This window comes from Phacochoerus africanus, chromosome 15, assembly GCF_016906955.1.
Source record: "Phacochoerus africanus isolate WHEZ1 chromosome 15, ROS_Pafr_v1, whole genome shotgun sequence".
Taxonomy (NCBI): Eukaryota; Metazoa; Chordata; class Mammalia; order Artiodactyla; family Suidae; genus Phacochoerus; species Phacochoerus africanus.
In genome coordinates, this window is record NC_062558.1 from 28,854,739 (window position 1) to 28,879,220 (window position 24,482).

General features: G+C 57.1%; 1 protein-coding gene across 27 annotated transcripts in view; it reads left to right on the plus strand.

Moving 5' to 3' along the window:
• The window catches only part of NCOR2 (nuclear receptor corepressor 2), a 228,297-nt gene that overhangs the window by 148,499 nt on the left and 55,316 nt on the right, over nucleotides 1-24,482 (plus strand). For 24 of the 27 annotated variants that reach the window (XM_047762226.1, XM_047762212.1, XM_047762205.1 and 21 more), the window contains 4 exons: nucleotides 6,115-6,266; nucleotides 7,922-8,094; nucleotides 10,595-10,657; nucleotides 23,352-23,494. In XM_047762226.1, coding sequence (XP_047618182.1) covers nucleotides 6,115-6,266; nucleotides 7,922-8,094; nucleotides 10,595-10,657; nucleotides 23,352-23,494 — 531 coding nt within the window. The remainder of the gene's footprint in view (nucleotides 1-6,114; nucleotides 6,267-7,921; nucleotides 8,095-10,594; nucleotides 10,658-23,351; nucleotides 23,495-24,482) is intronic. The other 3 variants (XM_047762210.1, XM_047762228.1, XM_047762232.1) reach the window with 1 other exon arrangement.

Consider the following 24,482-nt stretch of genomic DNA (forward strand, 5'->3'; position numbering starts at 1 on the left):
GCATTCCCTGTCCATCCTCCACCTTCTGAAAAAGCCCCCAGTGGTGCTACCTGTATTTCTGAGCCTGGCCGTTAAAGCTGGCCAAGCTCTCCAACCACATCCAGTATGTCATTCAGCAAGGACACAGGGTGATCTCACATCGGCATGTTTTGCCCAAGCAGGTCCCCCCCTGAAACATCCCCTCTTACCCTTCTCTACCAGAAGCCTCTGGAGTCTCAGATCAGGCCTCCTCCCTTCTCCCACTGGTCAGGATAAATCACCGTCTCGTCTGCAGTGCGCGCTGCCTTTTTTTGTTCTGAGGCTACACCTGCGGCACATGGAGGTTCCCAGGCAGGGGTCGAATCGGAGCTGCAGTTGCTGCCTAAGCTACAGCCACAGCAACGCTGGATCCTTAACCCACTAAGCAAGGCCAGGGATCAAACCTGCATCCTTATGGATACTATGTCAGGTTCTTAATCTGCTGAGCCACAATGGGAAGTCCTGCTCTCCCTTTTAAAGTTTTCTCATCACTGCAGCCTCCATCTGTCCTGTTGTAGTTCCTCATCTTCATCAACTGAAGAGCTATTTCTGTGATTTGGTGTCCCCCTTGGGGACTCAGTGTGTGCTCGTGGAGGGAATGCACAAGGGGGTAGCACATTTTGGCTTAAAGGGAGGCGAGGAAGAGCCTATGACCCCCAACCCCGAGTGAGAGACAGAGCATCTGCCTGTAGGATCTTGCTGGGAAATGCTGTGTGACCTTTGGTGAGTTACTTAACCTCTCTGTGTCTTTGTATGCTCTTTTCTAAAACAGAGATAATGCCAACATTCTTGAGAGGGTTTAATTAACTAATGGGGATGAAATGAGGAGGAGAAGGCCTCATCACGTGTTCGTTGTGCTCAGTCAGCTCAGTCATCAGTTTTTATTCCTGTTGTTTTGCAGCAACTCCCGGTCTGGTCTGGGGCTTCAGCACAGCGCAGGCTCGGTGACAGGTTGCTTGTCCAGCACTCAGCGCTCCGGAAGCGGGGGTCCCTCAGGGATTTGAACTGATGGCTCTGGCTAACCAAAGATCCGGTCAGGTTTTCCGCTGAGCTGTGCTGTGGTTTGGGAGGGGCTTTCACAAGCAAGCACTGGGCATGAAGCCCATTGTCAGCCTGATGGATGGCCTGTCTGGAAAGCAAAGGTGGGACCCTATCGTGAGCTCCAGGATCACTTGAGATGGTGGAGTCTGGCTCCTGGTTCTTCCCCTGGGTCCATGGGCATCACCTGCTGCCAGTGGTAAGGGTCCTGGGCAGGGTCCCTTTTCTGCAACAACGATCTCCCGAAGGCCTTGCTCCTCAGTGTGGTCTGGGAACCAGCAGCATCTGCCGTCCCTGAGAGCTGCCTAGAAATGTAGAGTGTTAGGCCTGCCCCAGGCCCAATGAAATGGAGTCTGCATTTTCTCAACATCCCCACTGTGGTTCGTATACATGTTCCAGTTTGAGCAGCACTGGTCTGGAGCAGGGGCTGGCAAGCAATGGGCCGAAGGCCAAAGCTGGCCCACCACCTGCTTTTGTAAATAAAGTTTTATTGACACGTAGCCACCCTCATTTGTTCACAATGAGCAGCATCAATAGTTCCAAAAAGACTGATGGACCAAGCCCTAAAGGGTTTACCATCTGGCTCTCACAGAAAGTTTGCTCGTGGCACAGAGGGTTAAGGATCTAGCATTGTCTCTGCAGCGGCTCAGGTCACTGCAGTGGCACGAGTTTGATCCCTGGCTGTGGGAACTTCCACATGCCAGGGGTGTGGCCAAAAATAATAATAATAATAATAATAAAAGAAAGAAAACATTTGGCTCTAAAGCAGGTTGTCCGACCATTGACATAACCTGGGAGTTTAAACGCCCTGAGGCTGGACTCTCTCCCTGAGACTATGAGGTGATTGTCTTGGAACCAACCTTGGCGTCAGGACTTCCCGGAGCTCCCCAGGTGATCCGTGTGTGCCACCGTGAGAGCAGTAGCTCTAAATTGCCCAGGAAGTGCAGTTCTGCGATCCTAGGATGGGCCTGACCTCAGAGGCGGAGCCCTCGTAGCTGTGAATCATCTGTGAGTTAGCCCTGTTTGCTGTCCTAAAACATCTGAGGAGTTGGGGCCTCCCACTCCCTCCATAAATCCCCCAGAGTCAGGTGTCCACGTGTTAGGACTCCTGTACCAGGAGGCCAGGCAGATGGCCGTCATGGTGCCTGACCGTCCCTCCCAGTGGAAACCACGTGTAAGGCCAGGACTTACCTGGGGTTTCTCCCACTCATCCCCTCCATCACTCAGGTCACGGTACAGGGATGCTGCTCCACAGGGCATGGAATTCAGGCCCCTGGAAACCAGGGGCCTGTCTGTGGAGCTCTGTGCAACAGCTCCAGAGTGGCCCCAAAGTCTCCGCACCCACTTCTCTCAGAGGGTGGGGGAGTCACCGGCTCTGCCCTGGGAGGCTTGATAGCGTGTCAGGGAGGAGACCGAGGGGTCCGGCACTGGAATTGCCCTCCAGGTGGGAAGCGACAGGAGTCAGGACCAGGTTCTAGAGCTGACTGGGACTTCTGAGCCTCCCCACAAGAGACACTCATGGGGGCTGGGCAAGGGGTAAGGGGCAGCCGGGGGTGGGTGGAGATGGCAGGAGAGGGGGCCGGGTGTAACCGGGGTCCAGTTGGGCTCTGGGTTGGAATCCTGGCATTGCTGTTGCCCAGCGTTGTCCGTCACCCTCACTGTGCCTCAGTTTCCTCTTCCATAGAATGGGAGAATGATGGGAGTTGGTAAAGGAGATGAGGAAAGACGTAGCAGACAGCCTGGCACAGGGCACTTGGAGCTATTGTTATTTTACGTATTTTTTTCCTTTTCTTTTTATGGCTGCACCTGTGGCATATGGAAGTTCCCAGGCTAGGGGTTGAATCAGAGCTGCAGCTGCCGGCCTATACCACAGCCACAACACCGGATCTAGCCACATCTTTGATCTATGCCACAGATTGCGGCAAAACTACACCCTCAATCCAATGAGTGAGGCCAGGGATCGAACCTGCATTCTCACAGAGACTAGTTGGGGTCTTAACCCTCTGAGCCACAACAGGAACTCCAGAGCGGTTGTTGTTATTATTGCCGTGATGTAGATGTTAGGGTCTGACCCAGGCCCAGATGGGGTCTTGAGGAATCTTGGAAGGCGGACAGGGTGGGCTAGGCAGAAAGGAATGGGGTTGCCCATAAACACCCCACCCCCGGCCCTGCGACACCTGAGGCACCAAGCTTCTGACTCAGGTGGGGAGTCAGCAGAGACTCTCAGCGGGGCTTGGGGTACGACAAGTCATGCCTGCTGTCCCCTCTGAGACCTCCTTTTTCCTTTCTCTGTGACCTGGGGGCTTTGCCTGTCTGAACCTCAGTTTCCTCCTCTGCAGAATGGGAGCAGTGATCGCTGCCCTTTTCCGTCTAAGGTTGGCTACGGGCACTAAATGAGATAGTATTTACAAGGTGCTCGGCATGGTGGGGGAAGGAGTGGCCCCTGCGGAAGAAGCCCAGGGTGCTGCTACTACTGTTTTTTTCCCTTTGTCTTTATCCTCAGGACCTCAGAGGGCCAGGGAGCTGGTCAGTAGACTGTGCACAGCGCAATGTGGGGTGTGTAATAAGGTCTCAGGAAATGCTGGCATATTCCTCACTGGGGCATTTTGAGGATTCAGAGGGAGCCCTGGGCAGGGGGATGCAGGTGCTGACTCCCTGGGCACCAGTCCTAGTCAGTTATGCTGCATCAGTCCAGGGCTGGGAGCTGCAGCCGGCCTCTGCCTGGGTCAGCCGGTGGGGAACTGTATCTGTTGGCCATGCCGGGGGCTGACAGTGGCCCAGGATGAGATTCCAGGGGGCCTGGAGACCCCACGAGCCTAGACCAGTGATGGGCATGCCGGAGTGTAGCCTGGAGTTGGCTGCTGGAGGGACAGGGATAAAGCTTCAGGGTGAAGCCGCAACCCAGTTGGGGTTCTTGGCACAGACATAGCAAAGGGCGGGTCTGGGGAGATGTCAGCTTCCTGTGGTTGGAAAGCCCCAGCCCTGCCCTTCTTGGTCCTGGGCGTGCAGAAGCCTCACTGGTGGAGATGGCAGCCATGCCAACCAACCCATAGGCAGGGGAACCTGTCCCCAGTTGGCTGTGCCATCATGCACCCCTACACCTCCTGCCTCGTCCTGGTCCCTGGTCCCCACTCATCTTCTCTGCTCTGGCTCCCATCTGCAGGGACAGGTCCGGAGGAGACTTCACCTGTCAGGAACCAGAGGTGGCCATGGCTCTCTGGTTGTTAAAAGGCTGTGCTTTAGTGTTTCACGTTTTGGGGTAGTGACAAGGGACAGGCTAATTCAAGGACACTGAACCACTGATGGGGAATTGACAGCAACATAGCAGGGAGCTGAGGGGGGCTGCTCAAAGTCCAGCTGATCCGCCCCCTTGCCCCTCCTCTTATAGAACAGAGGGAGGTTTTTGAGGAAGGAGGGCCAGACGCGAGCCAGGGGGTTCCAGGGTAGACACTGCTGCAGCGTCACAGAGCCCACGATTCCCTGTGAATATGAAGACCCCTGCTCTGTGCCCCAGCATCCATGGAGTAGCTATAGCTGACCCCTGTGCTCAGCCCCATCAAAAATTAAAGTTGCAGAGAAAGGAGTTCTCGTCGTAGCTCAGCGGGTTAAGAACCCGACTAGTATCCACAAGGATGCAGGTTTGATCCCTGGCCTCGCTCAGCGGGTTAAGGATCCAGCTTTGCTGTGAGCTGTGGTGTAGGTCGAAGATGTGGCTCAGGTCTGGTGTTGCCGTGATGTAGGCCAGCAGCTACAGCTCCGATTCCACCCCTAGCCTGGGAACTTCCATATGCCAGGGGCGTGGCCCCAAAAAGCAAAAAAAAAAAAAAAAAGTTACGGGGCTGTCACAGGCAAAGGCAGCCTCTGCAGGGATGGGTCTGTGTGGCTGGCGTGGAGGAAGGATGGGGAGGGAGGGAACCCTTGAGCCCCACTGGCCACCCTCACCTTCTCCCTCTTCTTCGGTTTCTCATTCCTTGTGTTGAACATCAGCCGTGCCCCTTGGTACACACTGAAAGGGCTTGCAGCGCGTCTGTTTTCATTTCACTTGGCTCAGTGGGATGGAAAGTTGGTCTGGTTTGGCCACTGCCCACAGAGAGGACTTTGGGGGTGGCCAAGAGAATCAGTGTGTGCTTTGAAAGAAATCAGGCAGGACAGAAAGGAAGTCGGGCGGCAGGGCTGGAAGGAGCTGGCACTCCCCAACCCGTCTTGGTGAGGCCCTGCTGGCCAGCTCCCGCCTTCCCAGCTCACCTCCCCAGCTGGGGAGGAGATGAAAGGAGCAGGCCTGCGGGAGGAGGCTGGTTTTGCTGGATCCCCTTTGATCTCTCCCGTCAGACGGCCCTGCTCTCTTCCTGCTCCCAGGGCTGACTTGGGAGTCAGCTCCCAGGGCTGAGGGGTGAGGAAGGCCAAGCCTGCGGCAGCACGAGCGGGCCCTCATCCTGGCACAAAACACCTACCCTTAGACGGGCCCAGGGAACCCAGGGACAAGTCTTCCATCTGCCCATTTAACAGACATGGAGCCTGGGGCTTAGCGAGGTAGCCTGAGCTTTGTCAGGGGCCGGGCAGGCTGAGCGTCAGGGTGTGACCTGGGTGTCCTGATGTGCATTCTGTTCTCGCCTGAAGCTGACCCGGGCCCCTCCCTCCTGTGTTGGTGGCTTCTGCCCCAGGTAAATACCTGCACCAGATGCCAGCTGTGTACAGGCTCACTTATTTCAGCCTCCTCACCCCTGGCTGAGGGGTAGGCACGCTTTCAAGGAAGAAGAATCAGCACAGAGAGGTTAAGAACCTCATCCAGGGTCACACAGCGGAGGAGGCTGTACATCTGATTCTAGCACTTTCTATATCTCACTCTGTGACTTCTGCCTCCCCAGCACCCCAGACTGAGGTGGTTTCTGTGCTGCTCACATCAGGGGGGCCTTGGGTTCTTTGCCTTTGGCCTCTTGTGGGCCGACCCCAATGTGTGCCACCCCACCCCCGGCCCCCAGCTTGCTTAGCCCAGGTGTGGAGCCTCACCTGACTCCCTGTTTTCCTCTCTTCCCCCCGCCCTGCCCCGGGGCCTGGCAGCAGCAGCAACAGCAGCAGCAGCAGCAGCAGCAACAGCAGCAGCAGATGCCTCGCAGCAACCAGGAGGAGAAAGATGAGAAGGAGAAGGAAAAGGAGGCCGAGAAGGAGGAGGAGAAGCCGGACGTGGAGAATGACAAGGAGGAGCTGATCAAGTAAGGGGCCTGGCTGCGACTCCCCGGTGGCAGCCTCTGGTCTGTACTCAGCCTGCACGGCCTGCGGGCAGCCCTCTGTGGAGGTGTGTGAGGACCTGGCGCTTTGCCGTCTGCCCATCGCCTGCCTGCCGGGAAGGGAGGCATTTTCTGCTCTGCCTGGTCCCTGACAGCCCCCCTTCCGGAAGCCCGCTCCGCTCCCTCCTCTCTCTCCTCCCGCCCGCCCTTTCTTTCTCAAAGCCTCTGGAGACCGTAGAGACTGATAGCTCATTTGAGCTCTACTCCTGAGCTAATAAATCCAGGCAATGGCTTTGGAACTCTTTGCCTCCTCTTCTCCTCCCCCTCCTTGGCCGAGTCTCCCCGGAGATGTTGGGGGTGGGGGAGGGGAGGGGGAATCAGAGGAGCTCCCTGCTCAGGGAAGAACTAGGTAAGCAGGTGGGCGGCAGCCCTCGCCTTTAGAATTATCGCTGTCAGTGTGAGTTCTTGCAGATCAAGGCACAGCCTCGCCTCGGGGGCCCCACCAGCCTCCCGTGCCTGCCAGGGGCAGTGGGAGCACCACCAGCTGGAGAGTCACTCCCAGAAAGGGGGGCGGGGGTGGCGGCGGGCATCGCTCAGCGCCAGGTACCTGGAGTGGGCTCAGGAATGTGGTTTCAGAGAACATCTGGCTTCGTTACCCCGTCTCCTGCGAGGGCCTTCAGGAAGATGAATGGGCGGCGGAGGTGATAAATCTGAGCGGCCCCGCAGTAAACTCTCCCGAGGCGGCTTCTGAGAAGGTCCCAGCCCGCGGTCACATGCCTCCCCACACAACCGGGCTCAGCCGCTTCCACTGGCAGGGAACTCTCATCTTGCGCTTTCTGCAGGACGCAGTGGCCGGTGATGATGCCGAAAGCCAAGACTGAGTTGTTTCTAGGGCCCCGTCGGGGACAGCTCCTCTCTGAGGGAGTAAGTAAAGTGCCTGAGGACTCTGCCAGCCTGCACCCTCGTGCAGTTACTCCAGTAGTCACAGACAGTGGAGAGCATCTGTTTGGTGGATGAAATGGTCTTGCAGCTAGCCAGCAGCCCACATCCCTGTTAGAAGAATAAAGTAGACTTTAAATACCCGCTCACACCTCCCTTTTGTTAAATAAGATGGCACTGTAGATGCCTACCTGCAGTACTCCCGCACCTGGTGAGTAAAGAAGCTTTGCAGATTGCTACCAGCTGGCCCTCGCCCTGAGCTTTTCCCCTTCTTCATTATTATTATTATTATTATTTTTTTTTTTTTTTTAGGGCTGCACCCGCGGCATATGGCAGTTCAGGCTAGGGATCGAATCGGAGCTACAGCTGCCAGCCTATACCACAGCCACAGCAATGCCAGATCCAAGCCACATCTGCAACTTACGCCACAGCTCACAGCAACACCAGACCCTTAACCCACTGAGGGAGGCCAGGGATCAAACCCGCATCCTCGTGGATACTAGTCGAGTTCATTAACGCTGGGTCACAACGGGAGAGAACTCCATTTAAAAAATACCACCCCACCCCCCACTTTTCTACTGATGAGTACAAAAGTGCTGGCAGCCAGCCCTCATCTTGCCCAGAAAAAGGGTCTCTTGAAACTGCCATCCAGGTTCCTGGCTCAGGTGAAACCATCCCTATCTCTTCTCTCTGGCCTTTAGGGAGAAGGCAGACGACACCTCTGGGGAAGACAATGATGAGAAGGAGGCAGTGGCCTCCAAAGGCCGCAAAACTGCCAACAGCCAGGGGAGACGCAAAGGCCGCATCACCCGTTCCATGGCCAACGAGGCCAACAGCGAGGAGACCGTCACCCCACAGCAGAGTGCCGAGCTGGGTGAGTCTTTGGCCAGGGAAAGGGTGCCACAGGCATAGCGGGCTCAGGACCCCAGCTTTAGCTGCAAACTTGCTGTGTGACCTGGGGCGAGTTCCTTAACCTGCCTGTGCCTCAGTGTCATCATCTGCACCGTGGTTGCCTGCAATGCCTGTAACCATGGGGTGAGTCTCTCAGTGACTTTGTGTGTGGGAAGAGCCTAGAACCTGAGTCATGGCAAAGACTCTTCAGCTGTCGGTTGTAATTCTCCTGGAACCACAGAGTTCACATAAGAATCCAGATCACCAGAGTTCCCACTGTGGCTCAGTGGGTTGAGAATCCGACTGTAGCAGTGGGTTTGATCCCTGGCCTGACCCAGTGGGTGAAGAATCGAGCATTGCTACAGCTGCGTTGTTGGTTGCAGCTGGGGCTCAGATTCAATCCTTGACCTGGGAACTTCTATATGCCGTGGGAGTGGCCATTAAAAAAAAATTAGATGATCATTTTGGTTTTGTTTTTAAATCAGAAGATCTGGCCATGCTTGGCCGACATTTGTGCCAGGTAGTAGTTGTTGGAGCTGAGTAGCCCCCACCCGCTTTCCAAAGGGCCCGGGCCAACACTTGCTTTTCCTGGCTTGCCCCCTCAGCCCTGGTAGGCGCCTGGTTTGTGCCTTCACTTCTGTGGGCCTCTCTTTCTCCCTCTGCCCGGCAGGTGCCCACCCCCAGGTACTCTGAGCCTCAAGTCCTGCCTCCAAGGGGAAAAGACAAGAATTGAGTAGCATTTCCCAAGTTCGGCCACAGGGGGGCAGCCAGTGTGTGTGTCGTCTACTATTTTGGCTGTTTGGGGCCTGCCCTCCTGTGTCCACAGGAACCCCCACCCGGGTCCTGGGTGCTCCTGCTGAGGCCCCAGCCACCTGGATGCCTTCCCTGGGTGGGAATTGATGGAGGTGACGTTTCATGCCCCTCCCCCACACCCAGCTTTGTGGTGGGTACCTGGCCCTTCTTGCTGTGGGAGAGCATTGTATTCATTTCACAGATGGGCTGTTTGAGACTTTGAGAAGGGATTTAGCTTCCCTACAGTCACGGAGCTAGTTGGGATTCAAACCCAGCCGGTTGGCCACAAACCCTGTGTGGCTCCTGTAGGCTTTTGCTGGCTGCCCCTTGGTGCCAGCGTGCCTGGAGGCTCAGGGCAGGAGGGTTCCTTTCAGAAGTACGCTGGTGTACTTGACTTCTGGGAAAGTTCTTCTGGACCCCATGCCAACATTGGGGTTGGATAGTGGGGTGAAAAACACAACCCCGGACCCTCTGATGGGCATTCTCCCCCCGCCCCCCGCCCCGCCTCCTAGGCTCAGACTTCCATAGCTTTCCTCTGCGGCTCCTGTGAGAGGGAGGGAAAGTTGGCCAGGGCAGCCTGTGAGGATGGGGGCCTTCTCCCCCTCCTGAGCTGCTCCTCACACTCCCTCCTGCCTGACAGAGCTCTCTTCCCATGGTCAGCGGCCTTTACCAAGCGCATGCTCTGTGCCTGGCACTGTTCCAGGGACTGAGTCCCTGAAGCTGCCATCCCTCATGCTCACCGTGCCCCCCCACCACACAACATCTTATATGACTTGGCTCTCCTGGGCTCACATGTAGGGAAACTCAGAGAAGATGCTTAAAAGCAGCCACAGCAACAGTCATGTAAATCAACTATGTTTGAGTAAAACTTTTAAAAATTGTAAAAAAATGGAGTTCCCATTGTGGCTCAACAGTAATGAACCCGACTAGTATCCATGAGGATGTGGGTTCCATCCCTGGCCTCGCTCAGTGGGTTGAGGATCCACTGTTGCCGTGAGCTGTGGTGTAGGTCGAAGATGAGGCTCAGATATGGTGTTGCTGTGGCTGTGGCTGTGGTGTAGGCTGGCAGCTGTAGTTCCGATTTGACCCCTAGCCTGGGAACCTCCATATGCCACAGATGTGGCCCTGAAAAGCAAAAAGTAAAAAATTAAAACGACAACAACAAAACAGCCACAGCAGACACTTAGCCAACTCCCCCTGACTCCAAGGCAGCAGTGCCCCTTCTCCAGAGTATGAGCAGCCTCACACCTGCACTGAATGGGGTGGGGGCCAGAGTATGGTATTCACTATAGAGCAGGGGGCAGGTGGCCATATCTGGGAACATTTGTCATTGTCCCAGATGGAGTGGGGGTGCCTCCTGGCACCTGGTGGGCAGAGGCCAAGGAGGCTGCAATGCCTGGGACTGTCCCTGTGACAAAGGAGCATCTGGTCCCAGTGAGTCCACATTCAGATGAGGTTCTGCCAAAGCTCACATTGCTTGTCGTTTCCTTCTGCCCTCATGTGGTCACCACGCTCCCAGGGGGCCACCCCCGTCCCAGCCAAGTGGCTGCAGAGGCAGCCCACAGTCCAGGCCCTGGGCTGCCTTGGTTTCCCCATCTGTAAAATGGGGCGACTGCACACCCCCAGCCCAGCAGGCAGAGAAAACGCGTCACTCCAGGCTGCCGCCAACACGTCCCTGTCTCCCTTTTCAGCCTCCATGGAGATGAACGAGAGTTCTCGCTGGACCGAGGAAGAGATGGAAACAGCCAAGAAAGGTGAGGGGTTTCTGGCCGTTCTGATCGCCCTCTGGGTCCTGTCGCTCATGTAGGGGGAGAAGGTTGACACGCATGTCCTTGAATGGGGGCTGTGGTGTGTCTGCGGGGGTGGGCTCTGCGCATTTGCCGAGTCTCCTTGGAACCTCAGTTTTGTCCTCCAGAAAACGGGTCTGTGTGGCAGTGTTGTCAGTGGACAGCTTCCGTGACCTCTGGGGTCAGCACATGGTAGCCCCATAGACGAAGTGGCCGTGGCACACTTGGGTGCCTTGTGGGAAGGTGCAGAGCCTGCTGGTGGGTTCACGGTATCCCCTTGTCCCCCCTCAGCTGCACCGTCTACCCAGGGGTGGCTGGTGGCCCTGTGCTGTGGTGATGACCCCACATTCTCCGTAGATGCCTCTGGCACATTTGTTGTTCATTGGAGCCAGAAGGGCTGGGCCCTTGACCGCCCTACTCAGTGACCTGTCTCTGGGCCTCGGTTTCCCCATCTGTGAAATGGGAGGGGTGTGCGAGCTGGCCGAGAGGAACCAGAGATAACAGGCACTGGGGTGCTGAGGATGGGCCTGGCACCATTGGGGCTGTGTCTGTGTTTGTCCCCCACTTCCATCTCGGGGAGATGCTCCAGCCGCCCCTCTCTCGCCTATGCCCAGCGCGGGGGCCGTCAGGCCAGCTCAGCACCGACAGGCTCGGGATGGGGTGGCTGGCATTCGAGCCCATTTGGCCTGATAGCTTTCATTGATCTGGACCCCAGCCCTGAGAGGTGGCTTGCTTCCGGCCGTCTCGTGGACAAGACAGGGAGGAGCAGAGGCTGAGGGTGGCCCAAGTCCTAGAGCTGGTGGCCTCCTGGCTCTTGTCCCCAAGGTCCTGCTGAGGCCCCGCTGCTGACATGCAGCTTCTTTGTGTCCAGAGCTCCAGGTCGTAACTCGGGGAGAGAACAAAAGGCCTTTTTAATGAAGGACCCAGGTGCATGGGGACAGTGGGGCCTGGAGGCTGAGACCCTGGACCATGGGCTGCCTGCCCTGCCCCCACCCTCCACCCCAGGAGGGGCCTGAGTGTCTGAGCAGGAGCAGCCGCAGACTGGATCAGGGCCCCCACCTGAGACCTGGCCCTTCCCCTCGGGGCTCCTGTCTGGACACCCTGCCCCTCGGAATCTCCCAACCTCCTTCCTCCAAGCTCCCAGCCATTGGGTGAGGTGGGCCTGGAGGAAGGACCCTGCTGGACCCTTAGCATCCTCCACAAGGGGAGGAGCTGCTTGCTTCTGGCAGCTGAGGGCCTGTTCTCAGCAGTCAGAGGGGCGTTGATGGGGCCTGTGGGTACAGGGGCTGCTGTTAGCCCCCTAAGGGGCCCTGTCGTCCTTTCTTCTGTTTTCTGTGTCCACTTTGTGGTTTCTGGTACAGATTTCGCCCGGGGATGCAAAAGAGGCTTTATTGAAATTGTGTGATTGTTTTTTTCCTCCCTTTAATTTTGGTGATTACCAAACACACAAAACACGAAATCTACCATTTTAACCATTTTCAAGTGTACAATTCAGTGGCATTAAGTGCGTTTGCAGTGTTGTACAACCATCACCACTGTCTAGTCCCAGAGCTTTTCACCACCCCAAACGGAAACCCCATACCCATTAGCAGTCACTCTCATTTCCCCAAGCCCTGCCAACCTCTGGCACCCACCAGTCTGCTTTCCGTCTCTATGGATCTGCCGTTTTGGGACTTTTGTGTGAATTAGATCATGCGTCTGCCCTTGCGTGTCTGGCTGCTCTCAGCTCATTCTGTCCAGGTGCCTCCCTGCTGTAGCCTGTGTCAGTGCTCCATTCCTTTTTATGACTAAGTCATATTCCACTATGTGAACGTACCACACTCTGTTTATCCAGTGGTTAATGGGCACTGAGGTTGTTTCCACCTCTCAGCTGTTGTGAATGATGCTGCTGCAAACATCTGCGTAGAATTGCATGTTTTTTGTTTGTTTTTTTTTTAACCACATGTGAGACTCTGGGATCTCAGCCACGGGCGGTGTTATTGCCCAGGGACCCACCCACCGGCGGAGTGAGGGGCTCCACACGCCTGCCCCGGGACTGCCAGCCTGTGCTGCGTCCCCTGTCGTCATGGCAGCCCCGTCACCAGCTCCCTCCCTGTTGCCTGGGAACCGGGAGCTGGCTGAGTCACAGGCTGCCCTCTCTCTCCCTTTGGGAAGGGCAGACCCAGGGGCTGGGAGGATGAGTCACCGGTGCGACGGGAGCGCACCCCACCATCTCAAGGTTGGGTCCTCCGCAGCAGTAGTGAGCTCATCCTGAGTCCTGCCCACGGAGACGGCAGTGTATGAGGCCCCTGGGGATGGTGAGCACCAAGGCCCTGCTCAGTGACATTTGTGATAATGTGATGAGCGCCAGCATGCTCGTCCGCTGTGAATTACAGCAATCTGGACAATTACCGCTCAGGGTGGCTGCTAATGGCTGTGCGTTCCAGGCGGCGGGAGGAGGTCGGGGCGGGGAGGCAGGTGCTGGCAGCTCCCAGAGACTCCCATCTCCACAGCGGGCAGGGGTGGGAAGGCTAGGAATGTTCCAGTGCCCCCAGCCCTTGGAAACTCAGAAAGTACCCAAGAACCAGCTGTGCCCGAGGCAGATGGCATCCAGCCATCCTCTCGGTTTTCATTGTCCTTGAAGCAGTGCCTCACCATGTACAGGGCAGGGGTACCCAGAGATGAGCAGGCCCTGGTCCCTCTCTCATGGAGCCCCTGACGGGAGCGGCTGGGTATCCCCAGGGCCTTGGGACCTCTAAGCCTGCCCCAGGCATCCTGAAGGACTTCCAATAGCATGCCCTAAAGGATGAGCTGCAGAGGGTCTCCCACCCCCGGAGAGAAGCTGGACCTCAGCCTCTGGACCTTTTAGCTCTGTGACCCCAGGCAAGCCAGTCAACCTCTCTGTGCTTCAATTTCCTCATCTGCACAATGGGAACTAGAGTATCGCCCACAATATTAGTTTCCTGGGGCTGCTGTAACCAAGTGCAAACTTGGTTGGCTTAAGAACAACAGAAATAGGAGTTTCCCATTGTGGCCTAGTGGTAACAAACCCGGCTAATATCCATGAGGATGTGGTTCGATGCCTGGCGTCGCTCAGTGGGTTAAGGATCTGGCGTTGCCGAGAGCTGTGGTGTAGGTCACAGTCGTGGCTTGGATCTGGTGTTGCTGTGGCTGTGGCGCAGGCTCTAGCTGCTGCTCTGATTTGCCCCCTAGCCTGGGAACTTCCATATGCTGCATGTGTTGCCCTAAAAAGCAAAAGAAAAAAAGAAAGAAAAAGAAAAAAGAACAACAGAAATGTATGCTCCCTGTTCTGGAGTCCATGTGTCTGAAATCAAGGTGTCAGCAGGGCTCTGCTCCTTCCGAAGTCTCCAGGGGAGGCTCCTGCCTGCCCCCCTCCCCCCCAGCCTCTGGTGTTGCTGGCAGTCATCAGCGTTCCTGGGCTCCTAGACATTCCAACCTCTGCCTTCTTCTCCACATGGCTGTCTTCCCTCTGTGTGGCTCTGTCCAAATTTTCCTCTTCTTATAAGGACCCACCCTAATCCGGTATGACCTCATCTTAACTTGATCACATCTATAAAGACTTTTTCCAAATAAGGTCACATTTGCAGGTTACAGGTGGATGGACGTGAAATCTGGGTGGTGATGGGGGAACACTCTTTAATCCCTTACAACCACCTTTGGGGGATTTTGGTGAAAGAAAATAGATGTGCTTATTAGGAGGGTCTAAGACACACAGGCGATCGCTGCCGCTGTTTGTAGTGGTAACCAGCTCCTTAGCCTCGTGACCTTGGCCTGGCCCATCCCTGTCTTGGCCTGTCTCCCCTTGTCCTCCAAAACGAAGCTAGGGTGCCTCGCTGCAGGATGTCCATTGGTGCCTTCCCTGGTGTAACAGTAGGTGCGCAGATGTGGCAGGCCTGCAGTTTAGCACACAGACTCTGGAGCCTTTCTTCCTGGGTTTGAGAGCTGGCTGTGCCCCTCAGGGGTGTGTGACGCTGGGCAAGTGCCCACATCTTGGCCCCTCACCTGCACAGAAGGGAGGTGGGCTGGAGGTGAGTGGCTTGCTTGCAGCTATCAAGTGACATTGGGAGGTGGTTTCACAGAGCTGGGGGAAAGGCCCCTGAGCTGACATCTGAAACACAAAATATTAAGTAATACCATCAAGAGTTCCCGCTGTGGCTTAGCAGGTTATAAACCTGACTAGTATCCATGAGGATGCAGGTTCAATCCCTGGCCTCGCTCAGTGGGTTAAGGATCCAGTGTTGCCGCAAGCTGTGGCGTAGGATCTGACGTGGCTCAGATCTGACCTTGCTGTGGCTGTGGTGTAGGCTGGCAGCTGCAGCTCCTATCCAACCCCTAGCCTGGGAACCTCCAAATGCCGCAGGCGTGGCCCTAAAAAGCGAAAAAGAAAACAAAAAATAATACCATCAAAGTACTTGTTAGTACTTGCAGGTGCCAGCTAGTGCTAAAGGCGTTGTGTGTGTTAAGCCACTTCATCCCTACCAAGTTTATGAAGCAGATGCTATTACTAGTTTCTTTATCCAAAGGGCGAAACTGAGACTCAGAGAGGTTACACAGCTGTTAGGGGTTGGAGCTGGGATTTGAACCTAGGCACTCTAGTTACAGAGTGGGAATGGGGCTGGGGTGAGGTTTGAATGAGGGAGTTATTGGGCCTGGTTACTATTAATCAGATAATGAGGGAGGGAAGGGCATCCCAATAAAGGTGTGGCATGTGCAAAGGCCCTGTGGCAGGGGCAAGTGGTCAAGTAAGCTGTTAAAACCCAGAGAGCAAGAGGAAGAGAGGCAAGGGATGGAGAGGCCATTGGGAAGGCCAGCCCCTGCCCTTACCAGTTGTGGGATAGAGTTTGGCCATTACTCTAAGAGCATGGAGAAGGCCATTGCTGCAGAGGACAGGTTAGCTCCAGAGTTCCAGGTAGGCAGGTGGGTACCCACCCTTCTCGTGTGCATAGCTGCCTGCCCTGGGGCTCACACCAAGTGGGGACTGAGCAGTGCAGGGCAGCCCCAGGGAGCTGGCTGCCAGCCCACCCATGGGCCCTGCCCCATGCTGGGCAAGAGGGGCAGACCCCGCACTGGACTGGGAGGTGAGGCTCTGGTTCCCTGGGAAAGGTCAGCCTGGTCTGGCTGTGGTCTTGACCGAGCCGTATGGGAAGCCCAGGACTCTGCTGGCTGCTCCTCCTGGTTCCCAGCCCACTTCTCTGGTAGACAGGGCACCAGCCATTGTGATTGGGGGAGAAGCCCCCAGCACACCATTCCAGACCAGAAATAGGCACTAGCCCAGCTGCATGCTGCCAGCCCCTCTGTGGCCTTGAGCTGCCTGCCTGGTGAGGAGGGAGGGGGCAAGTGAGCAGCCCTGGCGAGAGAGCACTGCCAGAGCCAGGCCCTGGTGGCCCCAAGCACAGTCCCTCAGGTCAAATGGAGCCCAGGTGAACCTGGGAGCTGTCCCCTTGTAACTTCAGGCCAGCTCTGCCTGCACGACCTGCCTCCTTTCATGGAGAGTAAGGGAGAAACCATTGATTGCTTTGCACCTCCGAAGACCTTGTTTTCACACTGGCTGGTTTAATTAGTTTTTACGGATGAAGAGCCTAAGGCTCGGGGAGGGGAGATGTGAGTCCCCAGCCACGGAGTTTGGAAACGAGGGCCTCCCCATCCATATGTCCATCACCCAAGCCTCACGCCGCCCTCACTGCAGGGACCACAGAAGAGCAACTGGACACACACTGGAGCTCACGACGAGCAGTGTGGTGCCATGGTTAGTGCACAGGGTTGGCGGCTAACGCATCTGGGTTTGGGCTGCTGGGCTACTTCTGGGCATGGGTGTCAGTGAGGGTCAGCGGGAGACGAGGCCAGCTCTTGGTGTGGGGAACTGACGACAGTTGATGTACAGGGGCAAGGTGGCACTAACGGTTGTTAGAAGGGACCCTGCCGCATCCCAGGGCTGGCAGCAGTGGGGAGCTGTCGCTGCCTCGGGCTGCAGAGACCGCTTGGGTGCGCAGCCCTCTGACCTGGATCCTTCTGGCATGTGAGAAACAGGCTGCTGTGATGGTTTAGAAGGAAGAGAGGGTTTTTGCATGAACTCAAGGGACAGCCAGCACCAGAGCCCTCTTGTTCTTTGTCAGCACCCTTGAAGATAAAGTCAGGCATCTCCCGACCATTTGCACTCCCAGGAGCAAAATGCTTACCAGGAGTGCCCTGGTGGTGCAGAGGGTTAAAGACCCAGCATGGTCACTGCCGTGGCTTGGGCTGCCGCTGTGGCTCGTGTTCGATTCTTGGCCTGGGAACTTGCACATGCCTTGAGTGCAGCCAAAAAAAAAAAAAAAATGTACACATGGGCGTTCACATTGGTGCTTCCTTAGGGAAAGAGACACATGGCAGGTTACACAGTCCTGATGATGCCTTGTTGTTACGTGGCGAGTGCTTGCTGGTTCCAGCATTTTGCATGAATGATCTTACCTAATCCTCCCAAGGGACCCTTGAGGCGAGTCCTCCGAATTTGCAAACACACACACACACTTTCTGCTTTGCAGATGAGAAAACGGAGACCCAGGGGGCTGAGTGGAGAGCTGGGGCTTGCACAGCAAATAATGCAGAGCCGATTGGCCCCAGGAGCAAACCAGTTGGCTATGCTCTCTGGGAAAACTTGCATGGAACGCATAACGCTATATTTTCCCAAAGTGGTAGGATGTCAGGTCACACACAGGTGATTTTTTTCCCATCTTAATGGGTGTGTATTTGATCGTGTACTGGGAGATCTCATCGTTCCTACAATTTGCAGATAGAAAAGCTGAAGCTGAGGCTAGTCTAGGCACTGAGGCTTCTTTGCAAAGAGTAGACGGAAAGCAAAGGCAGGTAAGTCCAAGTTCAGCTGTGAATTTGTCTAGCCGCATCCCCTCGGGAACTGGCAGGACCTTGGGAAGCTCAGGTACACAGTGGATCCTGGCAGGGTTGCCAGCCAGGGGCTGAGTTCATGTCAGACCAGCCCAGGGCTTGGAGTTTCCAAAATAAGGAAGTGGTATGACTCAGGATTGAGTCTGCTGGATTTTTCTCCCTTCTCCTTTGATAGTGTTTTAGGCAGAAAATCTTGTTTTGCAAACTGGAGTTTCTCTTGGAAAATGGCAGCCTGTGCTTATTCATGGAGGGAACAGAAAACTTCAGGGTTGGACGGGGCTGGCTGGGGTGGTGGGGAGCCAGTGTTTCTTGGAGGGGGGAGCAGATGCTGGTTTCTAGAGGGAGCAGCTGGTTTCCAGAGGATGCAGATAGATGGCTCTGTGGTGCCCGCAGGTGTTGAAAAGACTTCTCCTCCCTCCAGGTTATTAGCACTCGACCATGGTGGGGTGCATGTGGGCAGGTTTTCAGACCCCAGTGCGAGAGCTGCCTGAATGAGGGACCCTGAGAGGGTGGTAGCAGCTTACGGAGGGATGTGACAAGGATGAGGCCTTTGTGGGGGCCAGTGTATTTGAGCTGAGAGGGGCTGAGTCATCCGAGAGAACGGTCTGTCCCAGACCTCCAGACAGTGCACAGGAAGCTCCCTGCCGAGGTGACCAGAGCAGTCAGCATGGCCAAGCTGAGCCCCCAAAACCACCACCCAGAGAAGCCCTCTCACCGCTACCTCTGTGGCCACCCACCTCCCCCCACACACACACTCTTTCGCCTCATTCCATACTCCAAGTCCATGACTCACACCTCCTGGCTTGACTTCCTGTCTTGGTCAATTTCACTTCCTAGTTCCTGCCTCCTGACACTTCAGAACGAAACTCCTTCCTTAGAAATTAGAAGTGGGGTCAGGGAATCCGGACCACAGGGAGTATAAGCAGAATGTGCTGTCTGGGGCGTCAGCATAGCATGTGCATGGGCATGCCCCTGGTGTGCAAGGGGGCACGCCCTCCTCCTGTCTCTTCTTGTGGGGGGTGGGGGGGGTCCCAGGACCCCCTGCAGGGATAAATGCTCACCCTCCTCCTCTCTTTGGGAGCTGCAGAGGGGCAGCAGAGATGCCTGGGGGACATGCCCAGTGGACCCCCAGGCCTAGACGCCCAGGGTGTCTGGAGCTGTGTTTATTTGCCAAGTGCCTCCTGCACACCTAGCAGTTTTGGGTGCAGAGACACAGCTGTCAATGAGCAGTGGAGACAAGAAGCTGATTTCAGCTGCCAGTAAGACCCCCTGACGGCAGGGTGTCTTGGGAGGATGGCTTTGGAGAGAATGGTTGGTCAAGGAAGGCTGCTGTGGGGAGTCACTTGAAGCTGAGAACTAAAGACCTGTGAAAAAGCGGCCAGGCAGGCCAAGTGTCGATGGCTGGGCAGAAGAGGTTCTGGTGGCTGGAGTGAGTGAGCAAGAGGAGAGGGAGGGAGCAGGCTCGAAGCGGGCGGGACTGGCCCTCATGCACCGTGAGGAGGCCTTTGGATGTTATTTGCAGAGCTTTGGGTCATCATTGTAAGATCTGAGCAGAGGAGTGACATGATGGGATGGGTATCCTTAAAAGTTCACCTGGCCTCCCTTGAGGAGAAGGGATCGTGGGCAGCACGTCCCAGGTCCCCCACATGGTTGGAATGTGTGGCCCTCCCCTGGTGGTATGCCCGGGACCCAGGATGAGGGCTGGGGGTAGGATGTGCAAGGGGGAGGGGGCGAGCGGGAACAGGAGTGCTTCAGAGACCTGTGGCCTATTGTTCCTTGGGTTTTGTGAGCAGGATGGAAAGGCTGAGGGCCAAAGGGACAAGCAGGTCAATGACCCCAGAGTTGGAGAAATCGGTCGTGACCTGGATCTCGATCCAAAGTTCAACCCAGTTAACTTTCAACCTCCTGGGAGCTGCCTGAGGCGTCCATAGCAGGTGTTTGTATGGGATGCAGGCTGACCTGGCTGTCACGGGTGTCTCAGCGAGGAAGGAAAGAGGACGCCCTAGAGAGCCAGCCCTCTAGCAGTTCCAAACCCTCCTCCCACCCTCAGTGATTGGAGGTCTCATTTGCACTTAGAAGAGGCTCCTCAAATAGAGTCCCCCATCTCGAGGGCCTGGTCACCTTGGCAGCATCAGGCTGGGTTGGGGGCAGACCACAGGTGGAACCAGCACTGGGGAATGACAGCGGAAGAAGCTGTTTGCTCCTGTCTGCTGGGGTGGAGAAGCTCTGTTTTTCTGAACCCTCATCTGTTCTTACCGCTGCTGACGCCGCCACCGCCACGGATGGGGAGAGAGGGAGGGGGGGAAAGCCTGTGCCAATTTGGCCCGCCCCTTCTGAACCTGGGCTTCTGCCACACTCCCCCGCCCCGCCTGCTCCTGCGAGCCTCCGTCTGGAGGTCACATTCAGCCCTGACGCGCCTCGCTGGGTCAGGCAGCAGGAAGATCAGCCGATCCCAGGCTCTCGGTGAGGCTGCCCAGGCACTGCTACCTGACAGGCTGGGGTCTTTGGACTCTGTCCTCAGAGTAGGGAGGTGTCAGGGGTCTGGGGACTGAGCACCGGTATTGGGCACATTGGTGCCCCAAGGAGGCGAGGACGCTGTGCTTCCTGGTGACGCCTGGCACAGGGCACCGAGCACACAGCCGACAGCTTCTCGCCACCCGCCCCCATCGGCGAAGGGCACCTCGCACGCCTGCAGCTGCGGGGGGCACGGCCCAGGGGTGGCAGCGCCGGAGGAGCCCTGGGCCACCACGGCGCGCGCAGCACGGAGCTGCTTCCCCGCCCTTCCCGGAGCCAGCCTCCGCCTGCCGCCCTCCCACCACCCGGCCCCTCCCTCTTCCCCCCTCCCTCGCGCGTTGGACGAGAAGGATGTGAGGCAGAGCTGAGCCGCCAGCAGACGCCAGCCAGAAGCCTTGCGGAGCCGGCACCACGGCCGCCCAGCCTCCCGCCTCCCAGCCCGCTGCTCCCAGCTCCGATCCCTGGAGCATCCTCCAAGCCGTATGTTTCCGGAAAACTTGGCCGAGGGGGAGACGCAGATGAGAGGATGTGAGTGAGTGGCTCCAGGGAGGGGATGGGGGGGGTGCTTTGTGCCACGGTGACAGGGACCCCCCCAGGGCCGGCGACTTGGGAGTTCTAAACCCGTGAGATCTCACCGCCTTTCTCTTGGCGCCCCTTCCCCTGCCTCTGGCTGTGGGGCTGGGGCTTTCCAGGAAGGAGGGAAGTGCTTGCGTCTGTGTTTGGGGCAGGCAGATCTTGGGGGTCTTGGCTGGCACATGCTTAGAGGTGCTCTCTCCCGGTAGACAGGGTGGGGGGGCTTTCAGCTGCGTCTAGTCCCGGTGGTCTCCAAGGCTATAGAGCACCACCCTGAGCCCGGCATCCTCAGTCTGGGGTTCCCAGAACCAGAACCAGAAGGAAAACTGTCCACCCCCATCCCAGGGACCCTGGCCAGTAATATTAGGACACTCACCCTAGTCCTTCACACAGCAGTTAAAGAAACTGAGGCCCGAGAGCAGAGGGGATGGTGGAGACCCCACAGCAGTTCTGGCCAAGGCTTCTGGACCACTCAGTCCAGTGTTCCTTCACCAGTTTCGGGGGAGAGCTGGGTGACCCCCCCTGCCAAGCTCCTGCTCCAGGAGTGAGGTTAATTAGGACCCTAACGACCGAAGCCAACTCTAAGCCGCTTCTTTATTTATGTGTTGAGTTGTAAATGTCAACCTGCGGGGTGGGGGGGGGGGTCCTGCCACCCCCTGGACCCTCGTTCCCCTCACCCCACACCCCCCAGCAGGCCCAGATGGGAGACCCGCCCTCTCCCTACCGGGGTTCCGGCCGACGTGTTTGCCTGGGTTCTCTTGGCCCCGGCTGGGGAAATATAAATAAACGCGTCCCCATCGTCCTCCGCCAGGTTCTGTGGAAGTGGCAGCTGCTGCTGGCGCGGGCAGAAGGAAAGGTCAGGGGGCTGGGTTACACTTGATCCCACGCCCCGGCCCTCCCCTCTGTGCCTGTCCTTGAGGAACCCTGAGGAGCTGCCGAGGAGCCACGTGGCCCCATGGCCTCCACAGGGGAGCAGGTGGCCTGTCAGTCCAGCACCACCCCCACCCCGCTGGTCCAGAGGCGGGAGAGCAGAAAACTTGGGTTCTGATGTCCACTTGGGCCCCTGGCCCATCCTACAAGCTTGAGAGTTGCTGTGATCCCTTGAGCCTTGGTTTCCCCCGTCCTAGGGATGGGAAAACAGCCATGGCCTCGACAGCAAGGATGAGAGGGAACCTGATCTTTAAAAGGCTTTGCAAACTCCAGGTTGCTTGGCCATGTGACGTGGTGGTTTGTTGATGTTGTTTTTGCTGCTGTTTTATGACTATTAGAGCCTTGTACATAGCAAGCCGTCAGCACGTTTGAATGGATGGATGGGTGGGTGGATAGGTGGTGGGTGGGTGGATAGGTGGGTGGATGGATGAATGAATGGAAACCAGAAAATGCCAACACACAGACTGTCAGCCCCTCAGGCTCCCGCACCCCTGCAAAACATCAGTCGTAACCCTCCCTGCTTGCAGCTTGATTTGATTCAAGGCAAACAGCTTCAAACTTCATTATGGGAAATCTTTCTGTCGTCCTTACAAGTCTAGCTCTGGGGCTCAGAGGCCGCTGTGTTCCCAGCAATGTGACTCAGGCTTCGTGCCTGCTGCCCTCTGGGGGCCCAGGCCTGCCCCACAGCCCCTGGGAGGCGTGAGCCTCTTGTCCGTCCCTCCAGCGGCCGTCAGGAATGGGCAGGCCCTACCTGCTCAGGCTGACCTGGCTGCACAAAGGCACGCAGCGGGAGATGCAAGGTGTAAATATGTAGAGGCGCCAGCCTGTGCAAGGCGTGTCCGCGTATAAGCTTTGTGGGCAGAGGGGCTGACTCTGGGCGGCTTCCGGTGCATGTGGGGGGTGCCTTTGTGCTGAGCCTGGGATTTATGGCATTGAAAATGGGAGAGAGGTTGGAGGCGCAGCTCTGACTTGAGTTTGTGGGGATGGAGGGAACTTTCTCTGACTTAGGAGGGTTTGGGATGGGGTCTGCCAATTTCTGGGTGTGTGGGGGGGTCTTTCCACATAAGGATTCTTCGAGGCTGTGAAAGAAGCTTGTGGAGATGGGGGGGCAGGGGCTGTGGTTTGGTGGAGGGGGCAAGTCCATTCCCAGCCCCTGAATCTGCCTGGAGGCCAGGGTGGGCCTTTAGGTTTTGGCAGGGAACTTTGGGCCCTGAGGGTGCCCCGTTAACCTGGGGGCAGCATCTCCTGGCCCAGCTCACCGGCTCCTGGCCCGGACTCCACCCTCCCACCCCTGCTCACACGTTCCTTCCTTTCCCTGGCCCGGTGCGGCCGGAAAACAGCCCTGTCTCCCGAGGCCTCGTCTGCAGCTGCGAGTGAGTGTCAGTGCTGGGTCACGACAGCCAGGGGAGGAGGAGAAGTGGGGCCCCGGGCGGGGTCTGTGCCCCAGACCTCAAGCCTCAGTCTCCGGGACCCTTCACAGTGGCCTCGGCAGGGGTGCACCCAAGGCTGCACCCTCCTGCCCCTCGGGTTCCAGGAGCCTAGGCCTTTCCCATGCAGCCTGGGGAGGCCAGGCTGCCGCACTCTTCCGGTGCCTCTTGATGCCACCCCCCTCCCCCTAGTTTGTCTTTCCGGAGCCTTGGACCTCTGCAGGGAGCCTGAGGCCTGGGATCAGGGCTGCTTTCTGCCCGGGGTCTGTTGACCCTCCAGGCTGTGAGCACAGGCCCCCTTGGCTGCCCCTCACCTGCTGCCCTCTCCCCTGCAGGTCTCCTGGAACACGGCCGGAACTGGTCGGCCATCGCCCGGATGGTGGGCTCCAAGACTGTGTCCCAATGTAAGAACTTCTACTTCAACTACAAGAAGAGGCAGAACCTGGATGAGATCCTGCAGCAGCATAAGCTGAAGATGGTGAGTTCCCCCTGCACTGCCCTGCTCACCCCAGCCAGACCTGTGGGCCCAGGAGGAGGCTGAAGCTCCAGAGCCCCAGCCAGGAAGGGGTCTCCCTAACGGTTACAGGGGGTGATCTGTGCCTGAAGCATCCCTCCGGGGGTGCCGCCATGGACAGGCCCACCCTCCCGCCTCCCCACTCCCACCCCAGCACTCCTGGGGCAGACACCTCTGAGCCTCTAGTGCCTGCTCGGGGCAGGGAGGAAACCGCGCTGACTCACCAGGGATTTAGGGCTGTCAGCGCTTTGGAATGAAGACCCAGAGGCAGATGAACCCTAAGTCGGCATCTCCCCCTCCCTGTTTGAACTCACAATCTTAGGGCCACCCCTGGGAAGAATGGACAGGTCAGGGAGCAGCCGGCCCAGCCCTGGCCTCCAGGGGACTTGAGACGAGGCCTAGACCGTTCCCTCCCCCAGGAGCACGGAGCACAGAAGGGGCAGGCTCGCCTCACCGAGCATGTAAATGGTCTCCACGGAGAGGCCGCTTCCTCCACAGCTGTTACTGGGAAGCGAGGGCCATTTGGGGGCGGCCTTTTTCTTTAATCTTCCCTTCCCGTCCCTCTCTCTCCCTTCCTCCCCCAGCTCTCTCTTTTTCTCTTTCTTTCCCCGTCCCCCCCACTTTGGGCACACTTATGACATGGAAGCATTGTCGCTATTTTAGATCTGGGGAAACCCAAGGCTCAGCCAGACTCATAAACAGTTGACTTGGGGTTTGAACCCACAGCTACGTGACCTCAGGACGTGTATTTCCTTCTAGTTATGAAGGTACAAAAGGGGGAGACACACAGCTCACCGCTCCCCCAGTTCCCTCCTATCAGGCTGCCTATGCTGGGTTTAAAGCCTGTGCAGCCTGAATATGAGGGAGGCCAAATGGCTTCTCCATGCAGCCTGCCTTGGTCCAGAGGAGGTGAGCTGGCTGCTGAGGTCACACAGCATGGCCAGCAGACCAG